The sequence below is a fragment of the Haliotis rubra genome, unplaced genomic scaffold, assembly GCF_003918875.1.
Source record: "Haliotis rubra isolate DU_JTF1 unplaced genomic scaffold, ASM391887v1 Scf134, whole genome shotgun sequence".
Lineage (NCBI taxonomy): Eukaryota > Metazoa > Mollusca > Gastropoda > Lepetellida > Haliotidae > Haliotis > Haliotis rubra.
The window spans coordinates 276,088-302,448 of record NW_025765270.1 but is presented as its reverse complement, the minus strand read 5'-3'; the positions used below and the strand labels follow the sequence as shown (position 1 = coordinate 302,448).

General features: G+C 42.0%; 1 protein-coding gene across 1 annotated transcript; it reads left to right on the top strand.

Annotated features, from left to right (window-relative positions):
• Positions 1-4,613: 4,613 nt before the first annotated feature.
• LOC124267802 (serine--pyruvate aminotransferase, mitochondrial-like) lies at positions 4,614-24,892 on the top strand. Its single transcript, XM_046702790.1, is given in 13 exon segments — positions 4,614-4,909; positions 8,584-8,662; positions 9,357-9,470; positions 9,978-10,042; positions 10,386-10,486; positions 13,323-13,393; positions 14,394-14,430; positions 14,432-14,476; positions 14,939-15,034; positions 19,049-19,118; positions 19,745-19,840; positions 22,305-22,387; positions 24,478-24,892. Coding segments are annotated over 13 exon segments (1,116 nt in total). The 5' UTR covers positions 4,614-4,795; the 3' UTR covers positions 24,623-24,892.
• Positions 24,893-26,361: the final 1,469 nt, after the last annotated feature.

Sequence of the window (26,361 nt, the reverse complement as noted above, 5' to 3'; positions counted from 1 at the left end):
TGACATCGACAGCCATGATGTCAATCACTAGATTGTCAGACCCAGACTCTTTTATTTACAGACTGCCGTTATATAGCTGGAATATTGCTGAACGTAGCATTAAACAAACAAAATCGGGAACGGTGCATCCTGGAATAACAACTTTAACATCATTCTGTTTAAAATATGAACATTTACTACTAAAGTTTTGTAATGACTGCTAAATTATGATGATTGAGTCACACGGAGTAGGAGAGATTTGGAAATGCTGTAATGAGTGCTATTTCACTGAAATCTAAGGTTCCTCACGTTTGGAAACGCACCATACTAAGATTATCATAACATGTTCGCACATTCTTCTAGAAAACAAAAAGCAAGACATCTCAGCTTTCAAAAAATATTTCAACTGATGACCACATGGATCTATAGACAAATATAATTATAATACAATGAATGATGGCATACTATGCAGGCTCTTCATAATTATATTGGCAATATATATTTCCTTTACGAAATAAGCAAATCCCTGGAGCGCCTCGATCAACCTTGATTTACTTCAGCCTGAAAATAATTGCTAAAACGCGGCTTGAACACCTCTCATATTTCATACCGTGGAGACCGCCTCCGTGGTGTAGTGGTTAGAGCGTCCGCCCGGAGAGCGGAAGGTCGCGGGTTCGATCCCCGACCGCGTCATACCAAAAGACGTTAAAATATGGTACTTGTTGGTCCCTGCCTGGCGCTCGGCATTAATGGGTACAACAAGGACTGGTCGGCTCGGAGTCAGTATAATGTGTCTGAGTGGGTTATTCATGCTTCACTGCAGCATGGTGTCTCAGTGGGCTAGCACTATAAAACCAGCTTAAGTCTGGGCTAGTACATGCAGCCCCACATACACATACACACGCATGCACGTCGTCATATGAGCGAAATATTCTCCAGCGCGACGTTAAACCCAATTTCACCTCACTCACCTCATACCGTGGAGTAACCAACATTCACTCACTTGAAGGTAGAACATTTGAAATGTGAATGGCATCATCAAGGAACAGTGAGTGAGGCTCTAGAGATTTTACGTCTGTTTCTATCAGAAACATTTACTTACACTGTACCCTTTACTGTTAAACAATGTATCAACAAACTATGTGCTCTCTGTGCCCATAAAGTAAGTAATTTCTCAGGTAATTCGCTTCAGTGTGTTTACGTTCATGTTGTAAGCGACTGAGATGAGTGGGTTCGAATCCCGGATGGGACTCAACCAACCAAAAGTAGTAGAATCGGTACTTTACTGAGAAAGTGTAATCCCAAATATAACATACGTTTTATGTGAATGGAATTATTTTCAAGGAAGCGCCTTGCCCCGCCTGCCAGTCTGTGGCGTTATCTGACGTCTCTTTATCAACTGTCTACAATGCACGAAGTTGACGAAATTTTAATTAAACAGTATGTTTAAGTAACCGAACAATGATCTGTGGAAATTCCCCCTTCCGTTGTAAAAAAGTAACAGTCCAATGAATTATAAAAACACCAAACAATTTAATGCTCATGTTGATCATGAAGTAGAAGAAACAGTCTGTGAGGTGAGGTGAAATTGGGTTTAACGTCGTGCTTGAGAATATTTCGCTCATATGACGACGTGCATGCGTATGTGCGTCTGCTTGTACTAGCCCAGACTGAAGCTGGTTTTATAGTGCTAGCCCACGGAGATACCATGCCGCAGTGAAGCATGAATACCCCACTCAGACACATTATACTGACTCCGAGCCGACCAGTCCTTATTGTACCCATTAATGCCGAGCGCCAGGAAGGGACCAACAAGTGCCATATTTTAACGTCTTCTGGTATGACGCGGTCGGGGATCTAACCCGCGACCTTCCGCTCTCCGGGCGGATGCTCTAACCACTACACCACGGAGGCGGTTGTTACGGTAAGGAGTAACGGTCACCTTACCGCTTTGGACAACTGTACCCAGGTGAGGAACGAGACCCAGGCCTTCAGCATGGCGAGCGAACGCTTGACGCATTGGACTACCCATCTACCCTATAAATATCAATCTACAACAAGATCTGTCGCTAGAAACAAAGAGAAAGATAGGTGCAAATGTTTACAGTATCCCCGAGTCAAATGTAGGACAAGGTAGATTAAAAACGTGGCCTAGATACATAGATCTATATACGCGGACACGTGGTTTCATTTAAGGATCTTCTTAACGCGTGGGGGACTTGTCGACCTTGGAGTCCACATCAACCTCATCGAGCCTTATCACGCAAAGTTAGTGAAAACTTGGCCAAGGCTAACCTTTCGTGCGGTGTCACATGAAAAAAGCAGCCCCGCTATCAAATGACCACACGCACTGCGCTCGCAAGTAATGTGGGAGATAGTGTGTAGGGTTTGTGCATTCCTACGTTTTCAATCACATTGATCATGCTAGCATTACAAAAATACTTTATCACTTGGTGATATTTTGTTTAAATGGTATTTTGTTATATATATATATCAACAAAATATAAAACTATTCAAGATATCGCCAAGGACAATGCTTACTGTCAGCGTTTCTAACTTAGATGGTTTTTCAATTCTCTTTGGTGGAGGAGACATACTATTGGTGAGGTGAGGTAGTATGGGGTTTAACGTCGTACTTGAGAATATTTCGCTCATATGACGACGTGCATGTGTGTGTATGTGTGGCTGCTTGTACTAGCCCAGACTTAAGCTGGTTATAGAGTGCTAGCTAGCTCACTGAGATACCATGCCGAAGTTAAGCATGAATATCCCACACAGACACATTATACTGACTCCGAGCCGACCAGTCCTTGTTTTACCCATCAATGCCGAGTGACAGCGGGGGACCAACAAATACCATATGTTAATGTCTTTTTGTATGACGCAGCCGGTGATCGAACCCGGGACCTTTCACTCTCCGGGCGGACGCTCTAACCACTACACCACGGAGGCGGTCACATACTATTGGTGGCGCGTTGTCAACAAAATATAACACTTCATTATTCTTTATGAGAAAGACACATTGTCTCCCGAAATATGATAGTTACATACAAAAAAGACCCTGTCCTAAATGCCCTTGTCTGTTGTCATACAGACCCTGAAGCAAATACATATTAAGAAAGACATCGCTACCTATACGTAAATCATGGAACGTATTGGACATATCGTGCTAGGTTATGGCCTATGACAAAAATGCTTCACGCATATATTTTCACATTAAGCATCGTGTGAAAGCCGAGATGTAACTTGTCAGTGACTTGACTTACATTGCATGATCGCTCAAAAGAATGGAAATAGTAATTTTATATGTACGTTTGACAACTTTTATGAATGTTATTGTTGATTTCAATTTATTTAATGATTTCCTCGATGTTTGAAACATCGTTACTTTGCTCTTTGACAATGCTATTGTAGACCCGCTGCCGAAGCATAAACAAGAATCGTTGTTTGCAATAACATTGCGAAAAATAGTTTATAATTTTAATTCTGCCGATAATATATGATCAGTTGAAATTTAATAAGAGATTTCAGACATTTTTATTTGATTTAAACAACATGAATGTGCATTCAGACACTGCCTTGTTTCTTATTCAAACATCTTGTTAATGCTAAAGTGACAGTACGACAGCGAACTTCCGTGTGCGCAGGCGTCATAAGCGAACCTAGCTAAACCGGCACTCTGTCAAAACCGGCATTTTTACTTGGTCCCGACTGATGCCGGTATTGACAGAGTACACTGTATATCCAAGAAAGCCCACGAAAGTCTAGATAATGTCGCAAGTCTAGATTTCCACACCTTCTGAAAATGAAGAAAGTTTCAGGGCTCCTTTTGACACATGTTATCGTATCCCATGTCAGTACATCCATGCTCATGAGGTCAATCACAGGTCTGTCTGGTCGGACCGCCATCATAGCGCTGGAATATTGCCGAGTGTGGCATAAAACAACAAACAGACAATAATATACATATCACAAGAAAACACCCCCCCTTCCCAAAATAATGGCAGAAATTAGGAACTAAGATTTCCAGGAAGTCGTCGTACATTGGCGGATCCAAGAGGGGGTGGGATGTTCAGGGGGTTTCTCTTCCCCCACCCACCACCACTTTTGAAATTTCCTGGATGTAGTATCGAACACCTCAAACAACAAATGGAGTGAGTGAGTGAGTGAGTTGTTTTACGCCGCACTCAGCAATATTCCAGCTATATGGCGGCGGTCTGTAAATAATCGAGTCTGGACCAGACAATCCAGTGATCAACAGCATGAGCATCGATCTGCGCAATTGACATGTGTCAACCAAGTCAGCGAGCCTGACCACCCGATCCCGTTAGTCGCCTTTTACGACAAGCATAGTCGCCTTGTATGACAAGCATGGGTTGCTGAAGACCTATTCTACCCCGGATCTTCTCGGGTCTACAACAAATCGAAGTCGTGAATAACATGAATATAAATATGAATGATTTAAATATGAATGCCATTGGGCTTAACTAGCGGGGTGTTGATGAGCCACCACTTGCTCTTTATTATGTTACTATCTCCAAAAAACTTGCCGTCCCTTATCCTCTCGCACATTTAAACATACACTTATAATTAGCACAGGTTCCATTTGGAATTGTGAAGGGAATTTCACAGGAAGCACTTTCTGTCTTCACCGTGCTGAAACAATCGTCGAGATGGCACGCCGCATACTATCGACCAGTTTAAGACTGATTGAAGCGCAAAGCTTACTTAGAATCACCGCGGACAGTCAAGCGTTTGTGAGATCAGCTGCAGCAATGGCGACACTAGCTCCACCCCGGAATCCTTACTTCGACCCATGAATTTCCCCTTCAAGACCTTGATGGGGCCGGGCCCTTCCAACTGCCCCCCTCGAGTACTTGCGGCAAATGCTTTGCCAATGCTTGGCCACCTGCATCCGGAATTCACGGAGGTAATTCACTCGTCACGTGTTGTCAACCTCCCCCATATGTTTACAATCGTGCATTGTTTTGCGATTGTATTGCGATGTTTTGTGAATGGGATTGACGGAAAAATGTGTACTTCACGTGCCGAGCGCGTGAAGCGTAGCTGTTATCACACACAAGCATGTAGGAACCGATTCTGTGACGTACTGAATATTATTAGAAACACTTGCCTTGTCATTAATTTTGACATTGTCTTGAAATTTTGTAATAAGACAAAAACCTCAACTTTCGTTACAGTGTACGGGCCAGGGTAGTATTTGATGACCTAGTAGGTGAGCGTTATCTGCTTTATATCTCAGCAGCAAAGGGACGAAACACTAATCCAAATAATCTGATTAAAAATATGCAACCAGAAAGATAAATTACATAAACAGATAAAGACTAGCAATGCAACCAAAATATTCAAGACAGAAATGTCATACTGGACATTTGTTAGACAGGAGAATATACAATTTACATTGCAGAAAGTAGGGCAGAAGGGGTCGTCGGCACAGGTACTACGTCACTGTACCCCAGGTACGTTTCTGTATACAGAAAAGTACCCTAGCAAAAATCGGAATACAGAAACGTACCCTTGGACAATTAAAATTCTGCAGTATGTTGTTTTCTTGATTGGAACTGTCATACAGTTGAATTAGATGCATTTAATTGCGTTCTGTAAGAAACGACCATACATGGTAACGAATATCTCACGGAGCACAATACCATTTGCAATCAGTTGAACGGGAACAAGTATATACAGTTTCGGTTTTGGGTTGCGAAATATGGACTTGTCGTCCGTGTAAGGTGCCGGGTACGTTTCTGTATTTTGACATTGTTTAGGGTACATTACTGTATACAGAAACGTACCTGGGGTACATATTTGTAGGACCTGTGCCAACAACGACCCTTACAGCGGAAGTAGGTCAGTTAACAGATCATTTCAGATAATCTGTAGCCCAAACACAAGACTGACATCGTAGGTTTTTTCAAGCAGGAGTATTATATTTTAGCATGTGTAATAATGTACGTTTTTTGTAACTACATGTTATAGTCATGAACACAACTGAGTTGCAAAATCTAATATAATTCAATAGGTTAAGTTATGTTTTCAGGTAGAGGGATCTTGTAGTTTTGAAAAAGGGGGAAAATGACCCAGTGTTATCAAATAATGTTGTTGGAGCCAACCATGAAGGAGTGGGACCTAGGAACAGGTGCCCCTCTTTCTGTCAAGTGTGCTTTTATTCATCTGTCACATTTCCTTTCTGGATCATAACTCTGAAACTGTTTAATATTATTATAAAACTTTGCATATGTATCAAGCACATGCTGGACTGGTGTATTGAAATCTTTGGTAAATTCAGGAAAAATGAGAATAAAACAACCATAGCCTAACAATAGCATCAAGTGAAACATGAGCCTGTAACAGTAGAAGACAGCCACAAGCAGTGTTACATTAAGCAACATGTTGATAATGTGACACCCTTCGATGCACATATTATCATACTGTGTATTAGCTCTGATGCACACATGTTGTTATACAATATAATGGCTGACAGAGAATCATTGCCTATCTTCTGTTATACAGTGTTCTGTCATCTGTGAAATAATAACAGTATCATCACATCACAATATTGTACATAATAGCCCACCCATCATTTTAGACCAGTTTATTTTTCTCAAGGCTATTTTCCAAATCCGGAAGGGACATGTCGTAGTTTTGTGTTTATTACTTAAGCTGTTAGAATGTTATAATATGGAGAGTGAAAAAAACCCTTTTTTTAAACAATGGTATAATGTATGTATGTATATAAGGTTTTAGGGCGACCTTGGGCCTTAAAAGGCCTATATGCGCCCAACACTTAACAAACTGTTATATTTTTGTTCAGTTAAATAACATCGTACTTACCCGTTTTAACGAGGAAGTCTAAAAGAGCTCTTTGTATGCAACCATACATTAAATTATCGCCAAGTATTGCGTTCATTGAAAACGTATTTTGGGCTTTGTTAAGCACAGTTTCTTTAAGAGCCTTACGTGGGTTTTCATGAGCTGGACATTCAATGAGGTAGTGCTGAACTGTTTCTGGGCACTGTAAGTTACAGCTTTCACACAGAGGAGATAAGTCTTTATCTAAAATACTTCTATATGCCTTTAATCCACAATGTCCCAGCCTGAGACGAGTTAAAACAACTTCATCTCTGCGACAACGCCGACGAATTTTAAAATGTTTGTTTACTACAGGACAAGTAGAGTGCATGTGTCTACCTGTAGTTTCATTATCCCATTTATTTTGCCAAGATGCATTTATTGAAGATGAAATGGTATAATGTAGAGAATACAGAGTTGCACCCCTTAGTGTCCTAGCTCCCTATTAGTGTGTGTTTGATTCCCAGGGATCCCTGGTTATGTTTCTACTAGGTTTGTCAGCACCACCCATGCCCATTGGTTTCATCAGAGAGGTAAAACATTGTACAACTACACTGCTCTGGCCTTTTGTCTCCCATTAAGCTGACAAACCCTGATATACTGTAATGCTGTTCAAAGTGGCGTTACACCCGGCATTCGAAATAATCGAGGCCCAGCGCTGGTTGTTATTGTAATTTGTATCGGGCCGGCAGTTTCAAATATTTGCAGGCCCTTGTGGCCTTCAGTAAATTATCTGTAATTTGTTATCTCAACTGAAATCTTTCCCATAATTTCTTTCTGTATTAATGTTCGGGAATCATCCATGATCATGTTACGATAACTTACAGTTTCACTTTCTGGTATTTCAGCGCTTTGCGCAAAGGAATGACAACACCAGTCTTTTACAAATCAAAACTTGTAATGTTACTGCGTAACGACGCTTAAAGTAAGGCAAATGGTAATGATTTTACGACGCTTCAATAATGTTTTCATTTGTGCTCTTCTGTGGAGGAGGGTTAAAAATTGCACCGGAAACATGTGATTTGTTTGTGTTCGCAACTGGGATCAAACCACAGTCCTTCTATCAGTCACAACTGTAGAGTTTGTCACAATACAAGCTTCCCCGACGTTGTGATTTTTCTGCAGAAGGTTTATGCTGATTGTGAGTTCTTTCACCCATTGAACGAGGCATTACAAACTTCTCTCTGCACCATAGGCTTTGCTAATTGATTTCGTAGAAACAGTGTGGAACTGTGTACAGTGTAGTCTATTTTGTTTTTATTGGTTGACTTTAACAAAATGGGCCTGCAGATTTCTTACATGGCCAGTAGATTTTAAAGCCTGCAGGCGGCAGCAGGCCCAGATGGCCAATTGGCAAATTAAAGTATTGCAAACACTGGTTACACCTTGATCACTATCGATACTCCTGCTATATGACAGCCGATTCAAGAACATTGTCACAACTGACCAGTTAGCATAGGCAGATCCAGAAAGGGGGTTGCACTCACCCCCTCTTTTGTCCTGAAAGTGTATTAGATGACCATTGAAACTCTTGTGAAAACAGGTAAAATGAAGTGTGCGCACATGCACACACACAAACTCACGCATGCGCGCGCACGCACGCACACACGCACACACACACACACACACTTTCTCAAAAAAGCTGTATCTGCCCTTGGTTAGCTGAGTATATGATTTTGGCTATCTCAGTAGTTGTCAACTACAGGGTTAATTCTACCGATTCTGCTTCCACAGATCATGGATGAAGTGAAGGCAGGAATCCAGTATGCCTTCCAAACGAAAAACAGCTGGACATTTGCAATTTCAGGGACAGGTATGGGGAGACAACTCTTGACAATCTCTGTGACAACATGGATGTTTTAAAGACTACTCTTGCCATTGATAAAGTGAATGCTAAATCACGGACAATTATAACAGTGTTCGAGCCTCCTTGTATGCTGGTGCCAATGGACTGGATAGATCATAATGTGATGTTCGAGAAGTTCCTGTTCACGTTTGACAGCAACTGTTTTTTTCTATACAAAATGGATGAAGTATATTGCAGTGACAGGCTAATTCACAGAAAGAATATTGTTTGTATTCAAAATTACAAAGGATGTAATCAATCTTAATGACAAGGAGGAGGAAAAATTAATACTGCTTATTTTAGAGAAGTAAAAGAGAAAAAGATGTGCATCAGTTATTCAATAGTGTAAAACAGTAGATACATCAGTAATTCAGCAGTATACAATGGTAGATACATCAGTTATTCAATAGTGTAAAACAGTAGATACATCAGTAATTCAGCAGTATACAATGGTAGATACATAAGTTATTCAGCTGGATAAAACAGTAGATACATCAGATATACCATAGTATAAGGTTGTTACATCAGCAGTGTAAAGTAGTTGATAAATCATTTATAATAGCTATTGAAAGTAGAGGATATGTCCTTATATACACCGTGTGACACTGCATGTCTGTCTGTCCTTGCACCATGAAGGATAACACCTGATCTGTGTTGTCAGGCCATGCTGCAATGGAGGCCATGGTCGTCAACTTGCTGGAACAAGGTGAAACTGCGCTTGTCTGTGAGAATGGAATATGGGGGCTGAGGTTTGCTGAAATGGTTGACAGAAACGGTAAGGAGACACATTATTAAGGTTTAATATTTCAGTCAAATCACTGCCCATTCATACCTACATCTTAACCAGGCAGGGTAACAAAAAGTATCATCTTTTAAGACCTTTTGGATTTAACTATCGAAGGTACACTATCCAGTACAGCAAGGTCACATGATGCTGTTATTCTCAGCACTGTTGGTTAAACTTACCTTATTGCTACACTATGTGCTGTGAAAGTGAGTGAGTGAGTGAGTGAGTTTAGTTTTACGCTGCTTTTAGCAATATTCCAGCAATATTATGGCGGGGAGACACCAGAAATGGGCTTCGCTCATTGTACCCATGTGGGGATTCGAACCCGGGTCTTCAGCGTGATGAGCCAATTCTTTAACCACTAGGCTGCCCCACCGCCCTGTGTGCCGTGAAAGCTGATTAGTTAGCTTCTTGAACATGCAGAATACTTGACAAGTTTCTCACCTTGGAAGACCTTATTTTCACCTGACTGAATGATGTGACTGTTTTGTCTAGGGTCAGTGGCAAAGAAACTCCTTCGGCCAATGGGAGAGGTGTTTACATTGAGCGAAATAGAGGAGGTAAGAGTGTGATACTTTTCTACTGTACAATATATGTTGCAAATTTCACACTAAAATGATCAATTTGTAATGTGAGTGACTGTTTATACCTATACAGTAAAATTTGCAAGCCTAGAAACTGACAATATCTGCATTTGGGGAACTCAGTATTATTCCATATTTTGTTAATCTTAATTGCTCACTTATACATATTTCATCATCAAGTAAAATACATCCAGATAACTACATAAGTGTCTGTCTAATGAAATATATCTTACAGGTCTCGGTAATATACATATTCATGGTGTCTTATGATAAATTGAACACTTTTGACACTTTTGACTTATATTTCACGCTATTTCAGGGTCTAAAGGCCAATAAACCAACTATTTTGTTTATAACTCATGGGGAGTCGTCCGGATCCACAGCTCAACCATTGGAGGGACTTGGGGATCTCTGTCACAAGTAAGCTGTACTCCGCAAATCAGGAAATACTGTGTTGTTTAACATTCCACTCAGCAATATAACAGAATAAGACAAGTGCCTGGAAATAATAGTGTCAGGACCAAACTATCCAGTGATTGAAGTAATGAACAACGATCCACCCTGTAGGGTGGCAAGTCATTGAATCTGAGTTGTCACCAGCTCTGATAATGCTGGAATATTGCTAAAAGCGGCGTAAAACTAAACTCACTCACCCATTCAGAGATTTACCTTGAGTCCTGTTTTTGAGGGTCCCTGGGAGTCATACTCTTAATTTTCAGGGGTCCTGGACAACAAAATAGGGGTCCCAGACACTTAATTATCCCCCACCGCGCGTTTAGCGCTAAGCGGGGAATATAGTATTATATGCTCCGTGCGTCCGTCCGTCCGTACGTGCGTACGTACAAATTGGAATTGGAATATCTTAAGAACCGTTGACTAGATTCTTTTCATATTTGATACCTAGGTTCATCACAGTATAAGAAAGATCCCAGTCAGGTTTGGTGACCTTGACCTTTATTTCAAGGTCACAAGGGGACTAACGTTTTACCCTTGTCAGCGAGACATCCCAAGAACCATTCACTGGATTTTCTTCATATTCAACACCAAGCTTTATCTAGGGAAGGCGCAGGGCCCAGTCGATTTTGGTGAACTTAACTAAATTTTCAAGGTCATGGTGACACTTCGAAGATTTCAGCATGTTACCCTGCATGTAAAGATTGTCAGCGAGATATCTCAAGAACCGTTCACTGGACTTTCTTCATATTTGACACCAAACTTCATCTAGGGAAGACGCAAGGTCCAGTCGATTTTGGTGACCTTCACATAATTTTCAAGGTCACTGCGACATGTTGAAGATTTCACCATGTTAAACTGCATCTTAAGATTGTCAGTGAGATATCTCAAGAACAGTTCACTGGATTTTCTTCATAGACTTTCAAGACTTCCCTTGAATGTTTTACAATAAGCAATTTCTTTATTACTATTTTCGCATATTTCGTACACTATGACATTCATGTCAAGGTCAAATTGAGTCTTGAAAACTATTTGTGCGTTTGAACAACTACAGAGCAAGATATCAAGACAGGTTGACTGATCATGTTTTTGTTGACATTTAACTTCATCTTAAATTACGACCTTCACTTTCATTCCTTTTTAAGTTTCATTTGATAATTTGCGGCGGGGGATTATGTCACCTAAGTGACAATGCTTATTATTATTATTATTACCACTGTTATTGTATTGTGTATCATGATCATCACGTTAATTGTTACAGTAATTGAATTGCAAATAATACTATAATTCAGCTAGTAGCAAACTCTTTGATAACTTATTATCCCCCGCAACGCATTTTGCGGGGGGTATTAAAATGGACTCCGTCCGTCCGTCCATGCACATTTGTCTTTTCCGGAGCAGAACTCTAAAACCGTTCAATATTTCTTTACCAAACTTGGCACATACATGGATCTGGTGGTGTACTGGTGCCTTTTGGTAGTTTTGGAATTCTGAATAAAATATTTTTGGCGTTTCCATGGCAACAAGTTCGACTTAGACTGAAATTAGTGGTAGTGCTCTTTTCCGGAGCAGAACTCTAAAACCGTACAATATTTCTTCACCAAACTTGGCACATAGATAGATCTTGTGGTGTACTGGTGCCTTTTGGTAGTTATGGAATTCTGAATAAAATATTTTTTGCATTTCCATGGCAACAAGTTCGAGTTAAATTAAAATTAGTGGTAGTGCTCTTTTCCGGAGCAGAACTCTAAAACCGTTCACTATTTCTTCACCAAACTTGGCACATAGATAGATCTGGTGGTGTACTGGTGCCTTTTGGTAGTTTTGGAATTCTGAATAAAATATTTTTTGCATTTCCATCGCAACAAGTTTGACTTAGCCTGAAATTGGTGATAGTGCTGCTTTCTGGAGCAGAACTTTAAAAACCTTTCAATACTCTCCTTCCGTTTTTCTATATACACACCTAAACATTTGACATTATCATAACTCGTAGTTGGCATTTCCATGGCAACAAGTTTGACTTAGACTGAAATTGGTGATAGTGCTCCTTTCTGGAGGAGAACTTTAAAAAACCTTTCAATACTCTCCTTCCAATTTTCTATATACACACCTAAATATTTGACATAATCATAACTCGTAGACATAATCATGAAGAGTATTTTGCCATTGCGGGGGATATTGATGACTTTGTCTTCTTGTTGTTACTTCATTGGAATTTTTACAAAAATATTTGGATTTTTTCTGCATCCCTGTGGATGTGCTAATAAATTTCGTTGCGTCCATTGTCAATTTTTATGTGTATAGGACGCAAATTCCTGCGTCTTGTAAATCCCTGCCCATTGAGTCTGACCACTTGACCCATTTTGTTGCCTTTATGACCAGCGTACGCTGCTGTGACCTTTTCTAACCCAGTGGGATCCTAGGTCAGGTTTCATCAATGTAATACACATATAGGTGGGGGGGGCGATGGGGTAGCCTAGTGGTTAAAGTGTGCGCTGATATCACGATGACCCTGGTTTAATTCCTCGCGTGGGAACAATGTGTGAAACCCTTTTCTGGTGTCCCTTGGCATGGTATTTCTGAAATATTGATAAATGCAGCCTGCCCCCATATCTCCCTAGCCGCTCTTGGTTTTCCTACCATGTTCAACTGACTGCCAGTTGTTTAAGTGAAATATCGTTGAGAGACAACTAATACCATTTTATTGCAAGCATCATTTTGCATTGACACAGTAATTATCCACTGCTTTAACTTAACACAAGGGGGTTGAGTCTGTGTGACATTCATGTCGGTGATGTTGCAGGTACAACTGTCTGTTGGTGGTGGACTCGGTCGCTGCCATGGGAGGGGTTCCTATCTTCATGGACCAGATGGGTAAGTGTTATCCATGACGAATGAGTGAGTGAGTGAATGTTGGATGGTACAGAAGCCAGCAATGTAACAGCTGGAAGAGTGAGTGAGTGAATGTTGGGTTTGGGCCTGTGTAGCTCCCTTACTTAACTACTATGGTGAACATCTGTGCATGCTGACATGGCCATATGAATGTGTCATGTTTACAAGCATGGTAACATATCGGAATGTTATTTCATGTACAGTAAGTATGTAGTATGTGGTACAACATATTATGCCTCGCATTTTGCTTTTAGTCCTGCCAGTACCTGTTATTTTAAAATATTTTTAAAAAATTGAAATGGTTGTACAGTGGAAGCTGTCTAAACTGGCACTCATCGGGATTGAAGAAATAATCCGGTTTAGACAGCGTGCCGGATTGTAGAACTGAGATGGTTATCTCAGACTAGAAGTGAACCAGTTTTGTCACTCTCATGTACATTGTTGTATCACAATAAAACATGTGAACTCACTAGTTTCATGTACAAATATACCCATGCTTGGACTAAGTTTAAAGTATCTTTGTTGGCAGCCATGTAATTTCAACGCAGGATTAGTTGGCGACAATACACATGTGGCCGACTCCTCGCCACGGATGGCAGATAGTGCTAACCACTGTATAACACATATTCGGGCAGCTCATTTCATGCCGAGATCCGAATTGACGGCTGTCGGATTGCAGAACTTTTAAATGATGATAAATGTACTAGCCACGGACGGGACTGAGATTTTATGCCGGTGTTGACAACTTGCCAGATTGGACAGCTGCCGGTTTTGACAGCTGCCACTGTATCTCTCTGTTACTTATTTTCATTTGCCATTTTATTCTGACCTCACTGTCATGGTTCAGCCTTTGCATAATATATAGGTGAGCTACAGATATTTTGTGGTTTCATGGTTTTATCTTGAAAGTTTGGGGGTTGCTTTTCTAAATATTTACATTGTTTGTTCAGTCAAGATCTAAATGTGACCATATTGTTTCCAGGAATTGATGCCTTGTATTCCGGCTCCCAGAAAGTGCTCAGCCCCACCTGGGCAGCGGCCTGTGTCATTCTCTGACAGAGCCAGGTTAGTGTAGAGTTGCCAGGACACTGGTACCTGAGCTGGTGTGTTATACACTACTCAAAGGAACTATTCAAAAGAGGTTTGAGAGTCCTATGAATTTCTGAATATTACTGCAGTTAATTTTTAAAAAATCTGAAAAATTAGAGTGTTCTTCAACTTTCTTATTAAGTACTGTTTCAAGTACATAAATTCTCACTCACTCACTCACTCACATGTAGCTGAATTGGGTATCTCAGTGAGTTAGCACTATAATACAGCTCAGGTCTGGGCTCGTAAAGCAGCCACACGTATGCACGTCGTCATATGAGCAAAATATTCTTAAGTGCGACGTTATACCCCATTTCACCTCACCTCACCATTCACTCTAGGTGAAAAGATCCCCCTTAACGCTGACACACTGGGATGTAAGTAAATCTACATTCCTTCACTTGACTTTATATGCTTTTGACACATGTCCTGTTTCAGAGAGAAGATACAGAACCGCAAGACGAAAGTGAGGTCATACTATTTTGACGCTAACGAGCTGTCTAATTACTGGGGATGTGATGCAGGACCAAGGAGGTGAGTAGCCTGGATGTGTAGCTGTTGGTTGGCCAGTAGCCTGGATGTGTAGCTGTTGGTTGGCCAGTAGCCTGGATGTGTAGCTGTTGGTTGGCCAGTAGGTGGGATGTGTAGCTGTTGGTTGGCCAGTAGCCTGGATGTGTAGCTGTTGGTTGGCCAGTAGGTGGGATGTGTAGCTGTTGGTTGGCCAGTAGTCTGGATGTGTAGCTGTTGGTTGGTTGGCCAGTAGGTGGGATGTGTAGCTGTTGGTTGGCCAGTAGGTTGGGATGTGTAGCTGTTGGTTGGCCAGTAGTTGGGATGTGTAGCTGTTGGTTGGCCAGTAGGTGGGATGTGTAGCTGTTGGTTGGCCAGTAGCCTGGATGTGTAGCTGTTGGTTGGCCAGTAGCTGGGATGTGTAGCTGTTGGTTGGCCAGTAGTTGGGATGTGTAGCTGTTGGTTGGCCAGTAGCCTGGATGTGTAGCTGTTGGTTAGCCAGTAGGTGGGATGTGTAGCTGTTGGTTGGCCAGTAGTTGGGATGTGTAGCTGTTGGTTGGCCAGTAGACTGGATGTGTAGCTGTTGGTTGACCAGCAGACTGGATGTGTAGCTGTTGGTTGGCCAGTAGGTGGGATATGTAGCTGTTGGTTGGCCAGTAGGTGGGATATGTAGCTGTTGGTTGGCCAGTAGGTGGGATATGTAGCTGTTGGTTGGCCAGTAGCCTGATGTGTAGCTGTTGGTTGGCCAGTAGCTGGGATGTAGCTGCTGGTTGGCCAGTAGTTGGGATGTGTAGCTGTTGGTTAGCCAGTAGGTGGGATGTGTAGCTGTTGGTTGGCCAGTAGTTGGGATGTGTAGCTGTTGGTTGGCCAGTAGACTGGATGTGTAGCTGTTGGTTGGCCAGTAGGTGGGATGTGTAGCTGTTGGTTGGACAGTAGCCTGGATGTGTAGCTGTTGGTTGGCCAGTAGGTGGGATATGTAGCTGTTGGTTGGCCAGTAGGTGGATATGTAGCTGTTGGTTGGCCAGTAGGTGGGATATGTAGCTGTTGGTTGGCCAGTAGCCTGGATGTGTAGCTGTTGGTTGGCCAGTAGCTGGGATGTGTAGCTGTTGGTTGGCCAGTAGCCTGGATGTGTAGCTGTTGGTTGGCCAGTAGCCTGGATGTGTAGCTGTTGGTTGGCCAGTAGGTGGGATGTGTAGCTGTTGGTTGGCCAGTAGTTGGGATGTGTAGCTGTTGGTTGGCCAGTAGACTGGATGTGTAGCTGTTGGTTGACCAGTAGACTGGATGTGTAGCTGTTGGTTGGCCAGTAGGTGGGATATGTAGCTGTTGGTTGGCCAGTAGGTGGGATATGTAGCTGTTGGTTGGCCAGTAGGTGGGATATGTAGCTGTTGGTTGGCCAGTAGCCTGGATGTGTAGCTGTTGGTTGGCCAGTAGCTGGGATGTGTAGCTGTTGGTTGGCCAGTAGTTGGGATGTGTAGCTGTTGGTTAGCCAGTAGGTGGGATGTGTAGCTGTTGGTTGGCCAGTAGTTGGGATGTGTAGCTGTTGGTTGGCCAGTAGACTGGATGTGTAGCTGTTGGTTGGCCAGTAGTTGGGATGTGTAGCTGTTGGTTGGCCAGTAGCCTGGATGTGTAGCTGTTGGTTAGCCAGTAGGTGGGATGTGTAGCTGTTGGTTGGCCAGTAGGTGGGATGTGTAGCTGTTGGTTGGCCAGTAGTCTGGTTGTGTAGCTGTTTGTTGGCCTGGGTGCCTATTCTCGAAAGTGTCCCAGCTAAGACAGATCCTAACTAGTTAGGACAGGAGTTAGGACATCCTACCGTTAGGATAAGACCCATTCTCGAAACGATCCTGTCTCCGTCCTAACTTGAGCTACCGATCCTAGCTAGGATAGCGAGCTCTTCAGAAGGTGAGATAGAAGAACATTAATTAAGTTGGGGATTCCCCTAAATATCACTTAGGAAATAAACAGGAGTTACTTCCCCTATCAAGTTGGCCTTGACATTGAAATTTCACGGCAATGTGACAGTAAAGTTGTGATTAAAAAGGCAGAGAATAGGTAAGAGCTGAACAAATCTCTTTTGTAGATCTAAAGAATATGTGCATTGCAACAAGTGTGTATATTCATTACCGATACATTGATAATGTATACACAAATAACTCTTCTTAACTCATCAAAACTGTGTGCTGTTGTAAATTCAAATGTAATTTAGGCGAGTTATTTTGTTTGACAACGTCAAAATTGGTGAACAAACAAGAACCACACCATGTTGACTTCAACTAAGATAGACTTAGGACAAGTCACAACCTATCCTAGTATTCGTCCTAAGTTAGGATATCCTAGCGCTAGGATATTTTTCGAGAATAAGGTAGGACACCTATCCCAGACCCTAGGAGGAAAGTTAGGATATCCTAGGGCTAGGATCCTTTCGAGAATAGGGGCCCTGTAGTCTTGTTGTGTAGCTGTTGGTTGGCCAGTAGATGGGAAGTGTAGCTGTTGGTTGACCAGTAGCCTGGATGTGTAGCTGTTGGTTGACCAGCAGACTGGATGTGTAGCTGTTGGTTGGCCAGTAGATGGGAAGTGTAGCTTTTGGTTGACCAGTAGCCTGGATGTGTAGCTGTTGGTTGACCAGCAGACTGGATGTGTAGCTGTTGGTTGGCCAGTAGCCTGGATGTGTAGCTGTTGGTTGACCAGCAGACTGGATGTGTAGCTGTTGGTTGGCCAGTAGGTGGGATATGTAGCTGTTGGTTGGCCAGTAGACTGGATGTGTAGCTGTTGGTTGGCCAGTAGTTGGATGTGTAGCTGTTGGTTGGCCAGTAGACTGGATGTGTAGCTGTTGGTTGGCCAGTAGATGGGATGTGTAGCTGTTGGTTGGCCAGTAGATGGGATGTGTAGCTGTTGGTTGGCCAGTAGACTGGATGTGTAGCTGTTGGTTGGCCAGTAGACTGGGATGTGTAGCTGTTGGTTGGCCAGTAGAGCCTGGATGGCTGTTGGTTGGCCAGTAGACTGATGTGTAGCTGTTGGTTGGCCAGTAGATGGGATGTGTAGCTGTTGGTTGGCCAGTAGATGGGATGTGTAGCTGTTGGTTGGCCAGTAGATGGGATGTGTAGCTGTTGGTTGGCCAGTAGTTGGGATGTGTAGCTGTTGGTTGGCCAGTAGACTGTGTAGCTGTTGGTTGGCCAGTAGATGGGATGTGTAGCTGTTGGTTGGCCAGTAGATGGGATGTGTAGCTGTTGGTTGGCAGACTGGATGTGTAGTGTTGGGATGTGTAGCTGTTGGTTGGCCAGTAGACCTGATGTGTAGCTGTTGGTTGGCCAGTAGGTGATGATGTAGCTGTTGGTTGGCCAGTAGATGGGATGTGTAGCTGTTGGTTGGCCAGTAGATGGGATGTGTAGCTGTTGGTTGGCCAGTAGTTGGGATGTGTAGCTGTTGGTTGGCCAGTAGTTGGGATGTGTAGCTGTTGGTTGGCCAGTAGACCTGATGTGTAGCTGTTGGTTGGCCAGTAGGTGGGATGTGTAGCTGTTGGTTGGCCAGTAGATGGGATGTGTAGCTGTTGGTTGACCAGTAGTTGGGATGTGTAGCTGTTGGTTGGCCAGTAGTTGGGATGTGTAGCTGTTGGTTGGCCAGTAGACTGAATGTGTAGCTGTTGGTTGGCCAGTAGATGGGATGTGTAGCTGTTGGTTGGCCAGTAGATGGGATGTGTAGCTGTTGGTTGGCCAGTAGATGGATGTGTAGCTGTTGGTTGGCCAGTAGATGGGATGTGTAGCTGTTGGTTGGCCAGTAGCTTGTGGATGATAGCTTTAGTTTGTGTTTAAAGCTGAAGATTACGCTGCTAGTGTTAATGATGAGGAAGGTCATTACCATAATGATTCAGTCGGCCGTGGGGTAGCCTAGTGGTTATTTAAAGTGTTTGCTTGTCACGCTGAAGACCAGGGTTCGATTCCCCACATTGGTACAATGTATGAAGCCCATTTCTGGTGTCCCCCGCCGTGTTATAGTTGGAATATTGCTAAAAATGACGTAACACTAAACTCACTCACTATGTTTCAGATATCACCATACCGGCCCAATCAGCAGCTTCTATGCACTGAGGGAGGGACTTGCACGACTGGCTGAAGAGGTAAGAAGGCTGGGTGTAGTACTTAGGAAGATAGACAAGTATGTTACAAGGGAAGGGGACAACTTCATGATATTTTGGACTTCTCCTCACTCCTGAGTATTCATTTAATTGGATTTTTACAGTAAAAATGTACTAATGACAATCCAAGTATGGGGTTTATTTAAGGAAGTGTTTAGGATTTAAAATACCTTTTGCTTGTCATATTAAAGGCCAGGGTGCACATGAGTATGATGGATAAAACCTATTTTAGTGTCCTGTGGAATTGTTTGAACATTGCCAAAAGCAGCATTAAACCACACTTTCACTTAACTCCCATTCTCATTTTCTACTGTACTTGTGAAGGTCCGTGTTAGAATTGATCTTCAGTAACCCATGCTTGTCGTAAGAGGCGACTAACGGGGTCGGGTGGTCAGGCTCGCTGACTTTGTTGACACATGTCATTCTACTGTATTTACTGCAGTACTAAAGTCTAGCATTGGTAGAGAGGTCCCAGACTGTGAAGTGTGACACCAAATTTGGGGGTCAGTGTAAACAAGTTCCACCAATCAGATCCTAGGACTCTCAATATTACAAGTTTCAGATGAGCAGTAATGACAACAGATATGTGTATATGAACTCCATGGCAGGGTCTGGAGTCGAGCTGGGCACGACACAAGCAGTGTGCAGAGATGCTGCATGATGGTGTAGAGAAGCTGGGTCTGCAGCTGCTGGTGAAGGACAAGGTGAGAACCTAAAGCACAGACTGACTCCACCTGTGTTGGACGTGTTAGGGTTAAATTAATTTATACTGCATTAGATATTCTTTGGTAGACCTCCCATTGTGAGACAGCTCAAAACAATGGGGTGGGTGGGATAGCCTAGTGGTTAAGCCATTTGCTCGTCATGCTGAAAACCCAGGTTTGATTCCCCACATTTGCTCAATGTGTGAAGCCCATTTGTTGTGTCCCTGCCATGATATTGCTGGAATATTACTAAAAGGGGCATAAAAACAAACTCACTCACATAAAACTATGGGATTTATGGCTGAATCACCAGCAACTCAACTGACTTTTACCTCAGGATCATAACTGGACAGTCCAGTTAATGAAAACAGAGAGGCTAGTGATAAAAGTTAAATATTTATTAGTATTTTACCATGTTGTGTGATTTATACACACAAATACATTAGCAGTACATGAAGTCACCCAGTTTACCCAAGTCACCCAGTTTACCCAGGTTACCTAGGTTACTCAGGTTACCAAAGTTATCACTAGTTTACCCAAGTTGTCTAGGCTTCTCGGTTTACCCAAGTAACCAAAGTTACCCAGTTTTATCCAGTTTACCCAGGTTACCCAGTTTACCTAAGTTATATAGGTCACCCAAGTTACCCAAGTTATATAGGTCACCCAAGTTACCCAAGTTATATAGGTCACATAGGTTACCCAAGTTACTGTAAACGTATTATATTTTGCGCAGGTTTTATTTTCGCGCTTTTAGCGAAAAACATTTTAGCGCGAAAATTTATACACCGCGAATAAACCTGTCATTCATTCAGTCGAGCCACCCTCGCCCCTGAGTTGTTACCATAACACATCACGTTTGAAGACAGAAATCAACGTGAATCTTAAAATGACGACTGATCATACTTAACTGTCGCTGTAATGGATTTCCCAAACATAATTAAATAATGAGCCAAATCCCATTGCCTAATTAGCGAAAACAGCAATGTGTGTTGTGGCCGCCATGGAAATTGGTCACATGTCATGGTTTGATACAAAACAGATTACCGTGAAAACGACTTCGGAAAGAAATAATACAGCAGTATTTTATTTATTCATTAAGATTTTATTCACCAGTACATCATGAAGCCAATAGTCACTAACACTCAATCATCTCATTCACAACAACCCGGCTTGTTTGAAATCACAAAGAGCTTCATATACAGTATAAGTTAATTACGATCAAATCGTCAGAATTCGAACATAAGACTGATGTGTTTTCATCTCTTCCGAGTAAGCGGATTACTGTGTACTAGTATATCGCACAGATAGGGATTTCCTGTGAGTAAGCAATAAACGCCGCCTGACAGGTTAAGCCACTCTGTTTGTTTTCACTGCTATTAGTGGCGGCCAAAGAGACAGTTGGCAGTTCCGTCAATTACTGATTGCGCGAATAATTGACCGCTCGATGTAGTCTAAACTGTCAATTCCTCGAAAATTGCACCACGCGAAAATAAGTACGTTTACAGTATATAGGTCACCCAAGTTACCCATTTAATATAGGTCACCCAAGTTATATAGGTCACCGAAGTTACCCAAGTTATATAGGTCACCCAAGTTATATAGGTCTGCCAAGTTATATAGGTAACCCAAGTAATATAGGTCACCCAAGTAATATAGGTCACCCAAGTTATATAGGTCACCCAAGTAATATAGGTCACCCAAGTTACCCAGGTTATCCAAGTAATATAGGTCACCCAAGTTACCTAGGTTACCCAATTTATATAGGTCACCCAAGTTATATAGGTCACCCAAGTAATATGTCACCCAAGTTACCCAAGTTATATAGGTCACCCAAGTAATATAGGTCACCCAAGTAATATAGGTCACCCAAGTTACCCAAGTAATATAGGTCACCCAAGTTACCCAAGTAATATAGGTCTCCCAAGTTACCCAAGTTATATAGGTCACCCAAGTAATATAGGTCACCCAAGTTATATAGGTTACATAGGTTACCCAAGTTATATAGGTCACCCAAGTTACCCATTTAATATAGGTCACCCAAGTTATATAGGTCACCCAAGTAACAAGGTCACCCAAGTTATATAGGTCACCCAAATTACCCAAGTTATATAGGTCACCCAAGTTATATAGGTCACCCAAGGTATATAGGTCACCCAAGTTACCCAAGTTATATAGGTCACCCAAGTTACCCAAGTTATATAGGTCACCCAAGTTACCCAGGTTACCTTATCAGTTTTTACAATACATCCTTGATTAAGGATGTATTAATTGAAAATATGTTCTTGTATAAAATCATGATTCAGTCAGACTACATGCATCTGTGTTTCTAGTTAGCTAAATGTACTGAACCAGGTAGGTAGCTGGTTTTGTCTGGCACAAAAATCTTTTCATGTCAACACATGCCTGGTGCTGAGTTCTATCAAATACCTTGACTCAATCCCTAACATGTACATTCTACTGTCAGAATGTCCGCAACCCGTGTGTGAATGCCATCATGGTTCCCGACGGAGTCAACTGGAAAGATGTGGCAGACTACGCCATGAAAAAGTGAGTATTGTGTTTGGTGTTTGCAATCCTTTAATTTGCCAGTTGGCCATCAGGGCCTGCTGCCCTCGCAGGCCATAAAATCTACAGGCCCTGGATGAAATCTGCAGGCCCATTTTGTTAAAATCAAACCAATAAGAACAAAATAGACTACACTGTACATAGTTTCACACTGTTTCAATTAGCAAAGTCTATGGTGCTGAGAGAAGTTTTGATTTGTTAAAGACTGGTGTTGACTTTCCTACACACAAAGCGCTGAAATACCAGGAAGTGAAACTGTTAAGTATCGTAACATGATGGATCATGGATGTTTCCCGAACGTTAATGAAGAAAAACAATATGGGAAAGATTCCAGTTGAAAAAAACAACATTGACAGATAATTTGCTGAAGGCCACAAGGGCCTGCAAATATTTGAAACTGCTGGCCTGATACAATGACAACCAGCGCTGGGCCTCTGGGCCGGCGATTATTTCGAATGCAGATTGTGTTTGGTGTTGTTGCTGGTTTCCTAGGCTTGTCATAGGAGGCGGCTACATGGTCCGAGAGGTAGTGCTGTGTGTCATCGTACCTCGTCTGTGTGGACTGTGCTCGTAATATCAACCATTAGTTTGTCTGGTTCAGACTCTGTCATCATACAGCTGAAATGTTACTGACTAATTATAATTTACAACATTCAGTAATATTTGAAAAATCCATTTAAAATGGTTCAGTATCATTTCATGTGCTTATTCACAGTTGATAAACCACTCTCTTCTTCAAATCTCGACTCAGATCTTGTTCCTGGGTTACAAAGGTCCTCAGTTATAATAGATATGACATTTCTCAAAGCATGAGTGAGTTGGGTTTAATGTCACTTGGAACAGCAAGGGCGGATCCAGAAACGGGTTGTCAGCGTGCACATCCCCTCCTCTCCCCCGAACAAATTTTCCTTGAGGAGCATTTCCCCCTAACCTTTGAACTTCATGATATTTGTGCACCCCCATTCTCCAAAATCCTGGATCTGCCCCTGAACAGTATTCCAGTTATAGGGGTCGGTGGGGTAGTCTAGTGGTTAAAGCGTTGGCTCGTCACGCCGAAGACCCGGGTTCAAATCCCCACATGGGTACAATGTGTGAAGCTCATTTCTGGTGTCCCCCGCCGTGATGTTGCTGGAATATTGCTAAAAGCTCAGTCAGTCAGTCAGTATTCCAGCTATACCATGGAGTGTTGGCTGATGTTTACCAGTTATACCATGGAGTGTTGGCTGATGTTTACCAGTTATACCATGGAGTGTTGGCTGATGTTTACCTGTTATACCATGGAGTGTTGGCTGATGTTTACCAGTTATACCATGGAGCGTTGGCTGATGTTTACCTGTTATACCATGGAGTGTTGGCTGATGTTTACCTGTTATACCATGGAGTGTTGGCTGATGTTTACCTGTTATACCATGGAGTGTTGGCTGATGTTTACCAGTTATACCATGGAGTGTTGGCTGATGTTTACCAGTTATACCATGGAGCATTGGCTGATGTTTACCTGTTATACCATGGAGTGTTGGCTGATGTTTACCTGTTATACCATGGAGTGTTGGCTGATGTTTACCAGTTATACCATGGAGTGTTGGCTGATGTTTACCAGTTATACCATGGAGTGTTGGCTGATGTTTACCAGTTATACCATGGAGTGTTGGCTGATGTTTACCTGTTATACCATGGAGTGTTGGCTGATGTTTACCTGTTATACCATGGAGTGTTGGCTGATGTTTACCAGTTATACCATGAAGTGTTGGCTGATGTTTACCTGTTATACCATGGAGTGTTGGCTGATGTTTACCAGTTATACCATGGAGTGTTGGCTGATGTTTACCAGTTATACCATGGAGCGTTGGCTGATGTTTACCAGTTATACCATGGAGTGTTGGCTGATGTTTACCTGTCTGATGAAATCCACAATCATGGGTATGGTGCTGTCAAACCTGGAAACAATTGGGGTGGACCAAGATTAGAACCGTAATCAGGTTTATGGCTATCCAAGGGATGCTACTCTGTATAGCAAATTGTGGTGCCATCCATGTCCTCCTTCAAACCATGCCTCATGTCTTATTCTTCAGTTACCGAGTGGAGATCTCCGGGGGTCTCGGCAGCCTGGCGGGGAAGGTGTGGCGAGTTGGCGTTATGGGGTACAACTGTACTCCTGACAACGTACGTCTCGTTCTACGTGCACTGGAGGAGGCGCTGAAACAATGCAGGAAGTAACCCAAGGTCACAACAGTATGACCACAGAAAAACAGAAACAAGTATTTGGGGGCGTGCTCTTTCCTGATTTCATTTTGGTGTATTTAGTCCTTTAACCTTATCCTACACTATACTACACAACATTGGCTAGGGACAGTCCTGTATATCAATACATTAGGGGTGGGTATTGCAGAGAATTTTCATATTGCGATATATTGCGATGCGGAAGCATATATTGCGATATGTATTGCAATATATTGCAAGGATTATTTTTTTAACAAAAACTACTTATAATCGAGTTAATGCTTGATTATAAAGCAAAAACACAACAAAATCACTATGACTGATTAACCTTTTATAAAAACTTTTAATCATGACAAAATAAAAATGTAAGTAACATTTGGCACTGATGAAACAGGCAAAGAACAATTAAAATCCGGAAATATCCGAAGATTTCCGAGTTGACTTTTCGAATGCATGTCAAAATACTAGTTTTTTCAGCGTTTGCAAATCGTTTTCATGTCTGAACGGTAAATGCCAGTAAACTGGTTATATTGTGCAGCCCGGAAAATGTTGTGTTGTGTAGTTCTGCTGAAGGGGTCATTGCAGTGTAGGTGACAAGAGATATGTACTCCAAGTTCCTATCTTTATGCAGAATTGTTCTGTTCGTTTCTGCAGAAATGACCCTCACTATTGTGTGCCAGTAAAGCATGGCACTGATGTCTGAAACCTGGAGATATTTCTGTCGTCCCCTATTTGACAATGGTCCCTTCAGTTCAGGTCGGGGATAATGGGTTTAGATGGGTGGGAATGATGAAAACTTCTCAAACACAACTAATCCTAAGACAGGGAAGTGAGAGCAACGGTTTTAGATTGTAAATGTAAGCTTGATCAGGAGGTCAGTACGGGTGCACTCAGGAATGTGCACTCTTGCCAAATAGACACTGGTGCTGTGTTCCAATTAAGTCAAATGAATTAATTTTCTTCATTAAGTCATAATTTGTTATATGCATCGTCAATTGTTTGAATTGTTCCTATTCTTTGGGAAAACCAGCATTCAGATTTGTAGGAAAGCTTTAAGTAAGGGAGACAACTCTAGTCAACATTTTGTGCCAGGTATGAAAGTTATTGTTCCAAAACATGCAAATGTAATAATGAGGCGATCTGTTTGTTAATAAACTGATATATTTTTATTTGTATCTTTACCAGATTGATTGACATACACTTTTTAGTCAGTTATGTGAAATGGCTGTGAAACAATATTCAGTATTGTAAAAATTCAGCAGTCAAATTTTGTTTTTGACAATTTAGCAAAACATCCGTATTTATCAAATCTGAAGTTTAACAATATCGGTCACATGCCAAAGAGAACATTTACACAGAGAAACCAAACAAAGTAAAATGTCTTCTGATCAATCTCCTTCAGTTCATGGTGCTTCTTAAGGGTTGTGCAGCAAGTAGGATTTGGATGTGTACAGGATTGACAGACTATAGCAGAGTTGTGTCCAGCCATTGACTACCAGCACACAACAATTTTTTTCGGCCAAATGACTTCATTACTCATTGAGACTGCATTGAACATGTGTTTTTCTGGTTTATGGACCACCCACATTGAATGAAACATATTGTAGCCAACCAGTGTGAAGTACAGGCAACTGCTCATTAAAAACTGTTAGCGTCATGGGCGGATCCAGGAATTTTGAAGAGGGGGTGGGGTGTGTGGGTGTGGTGGTGTTTCAGGGTTAGGGGGGGACCCCCTG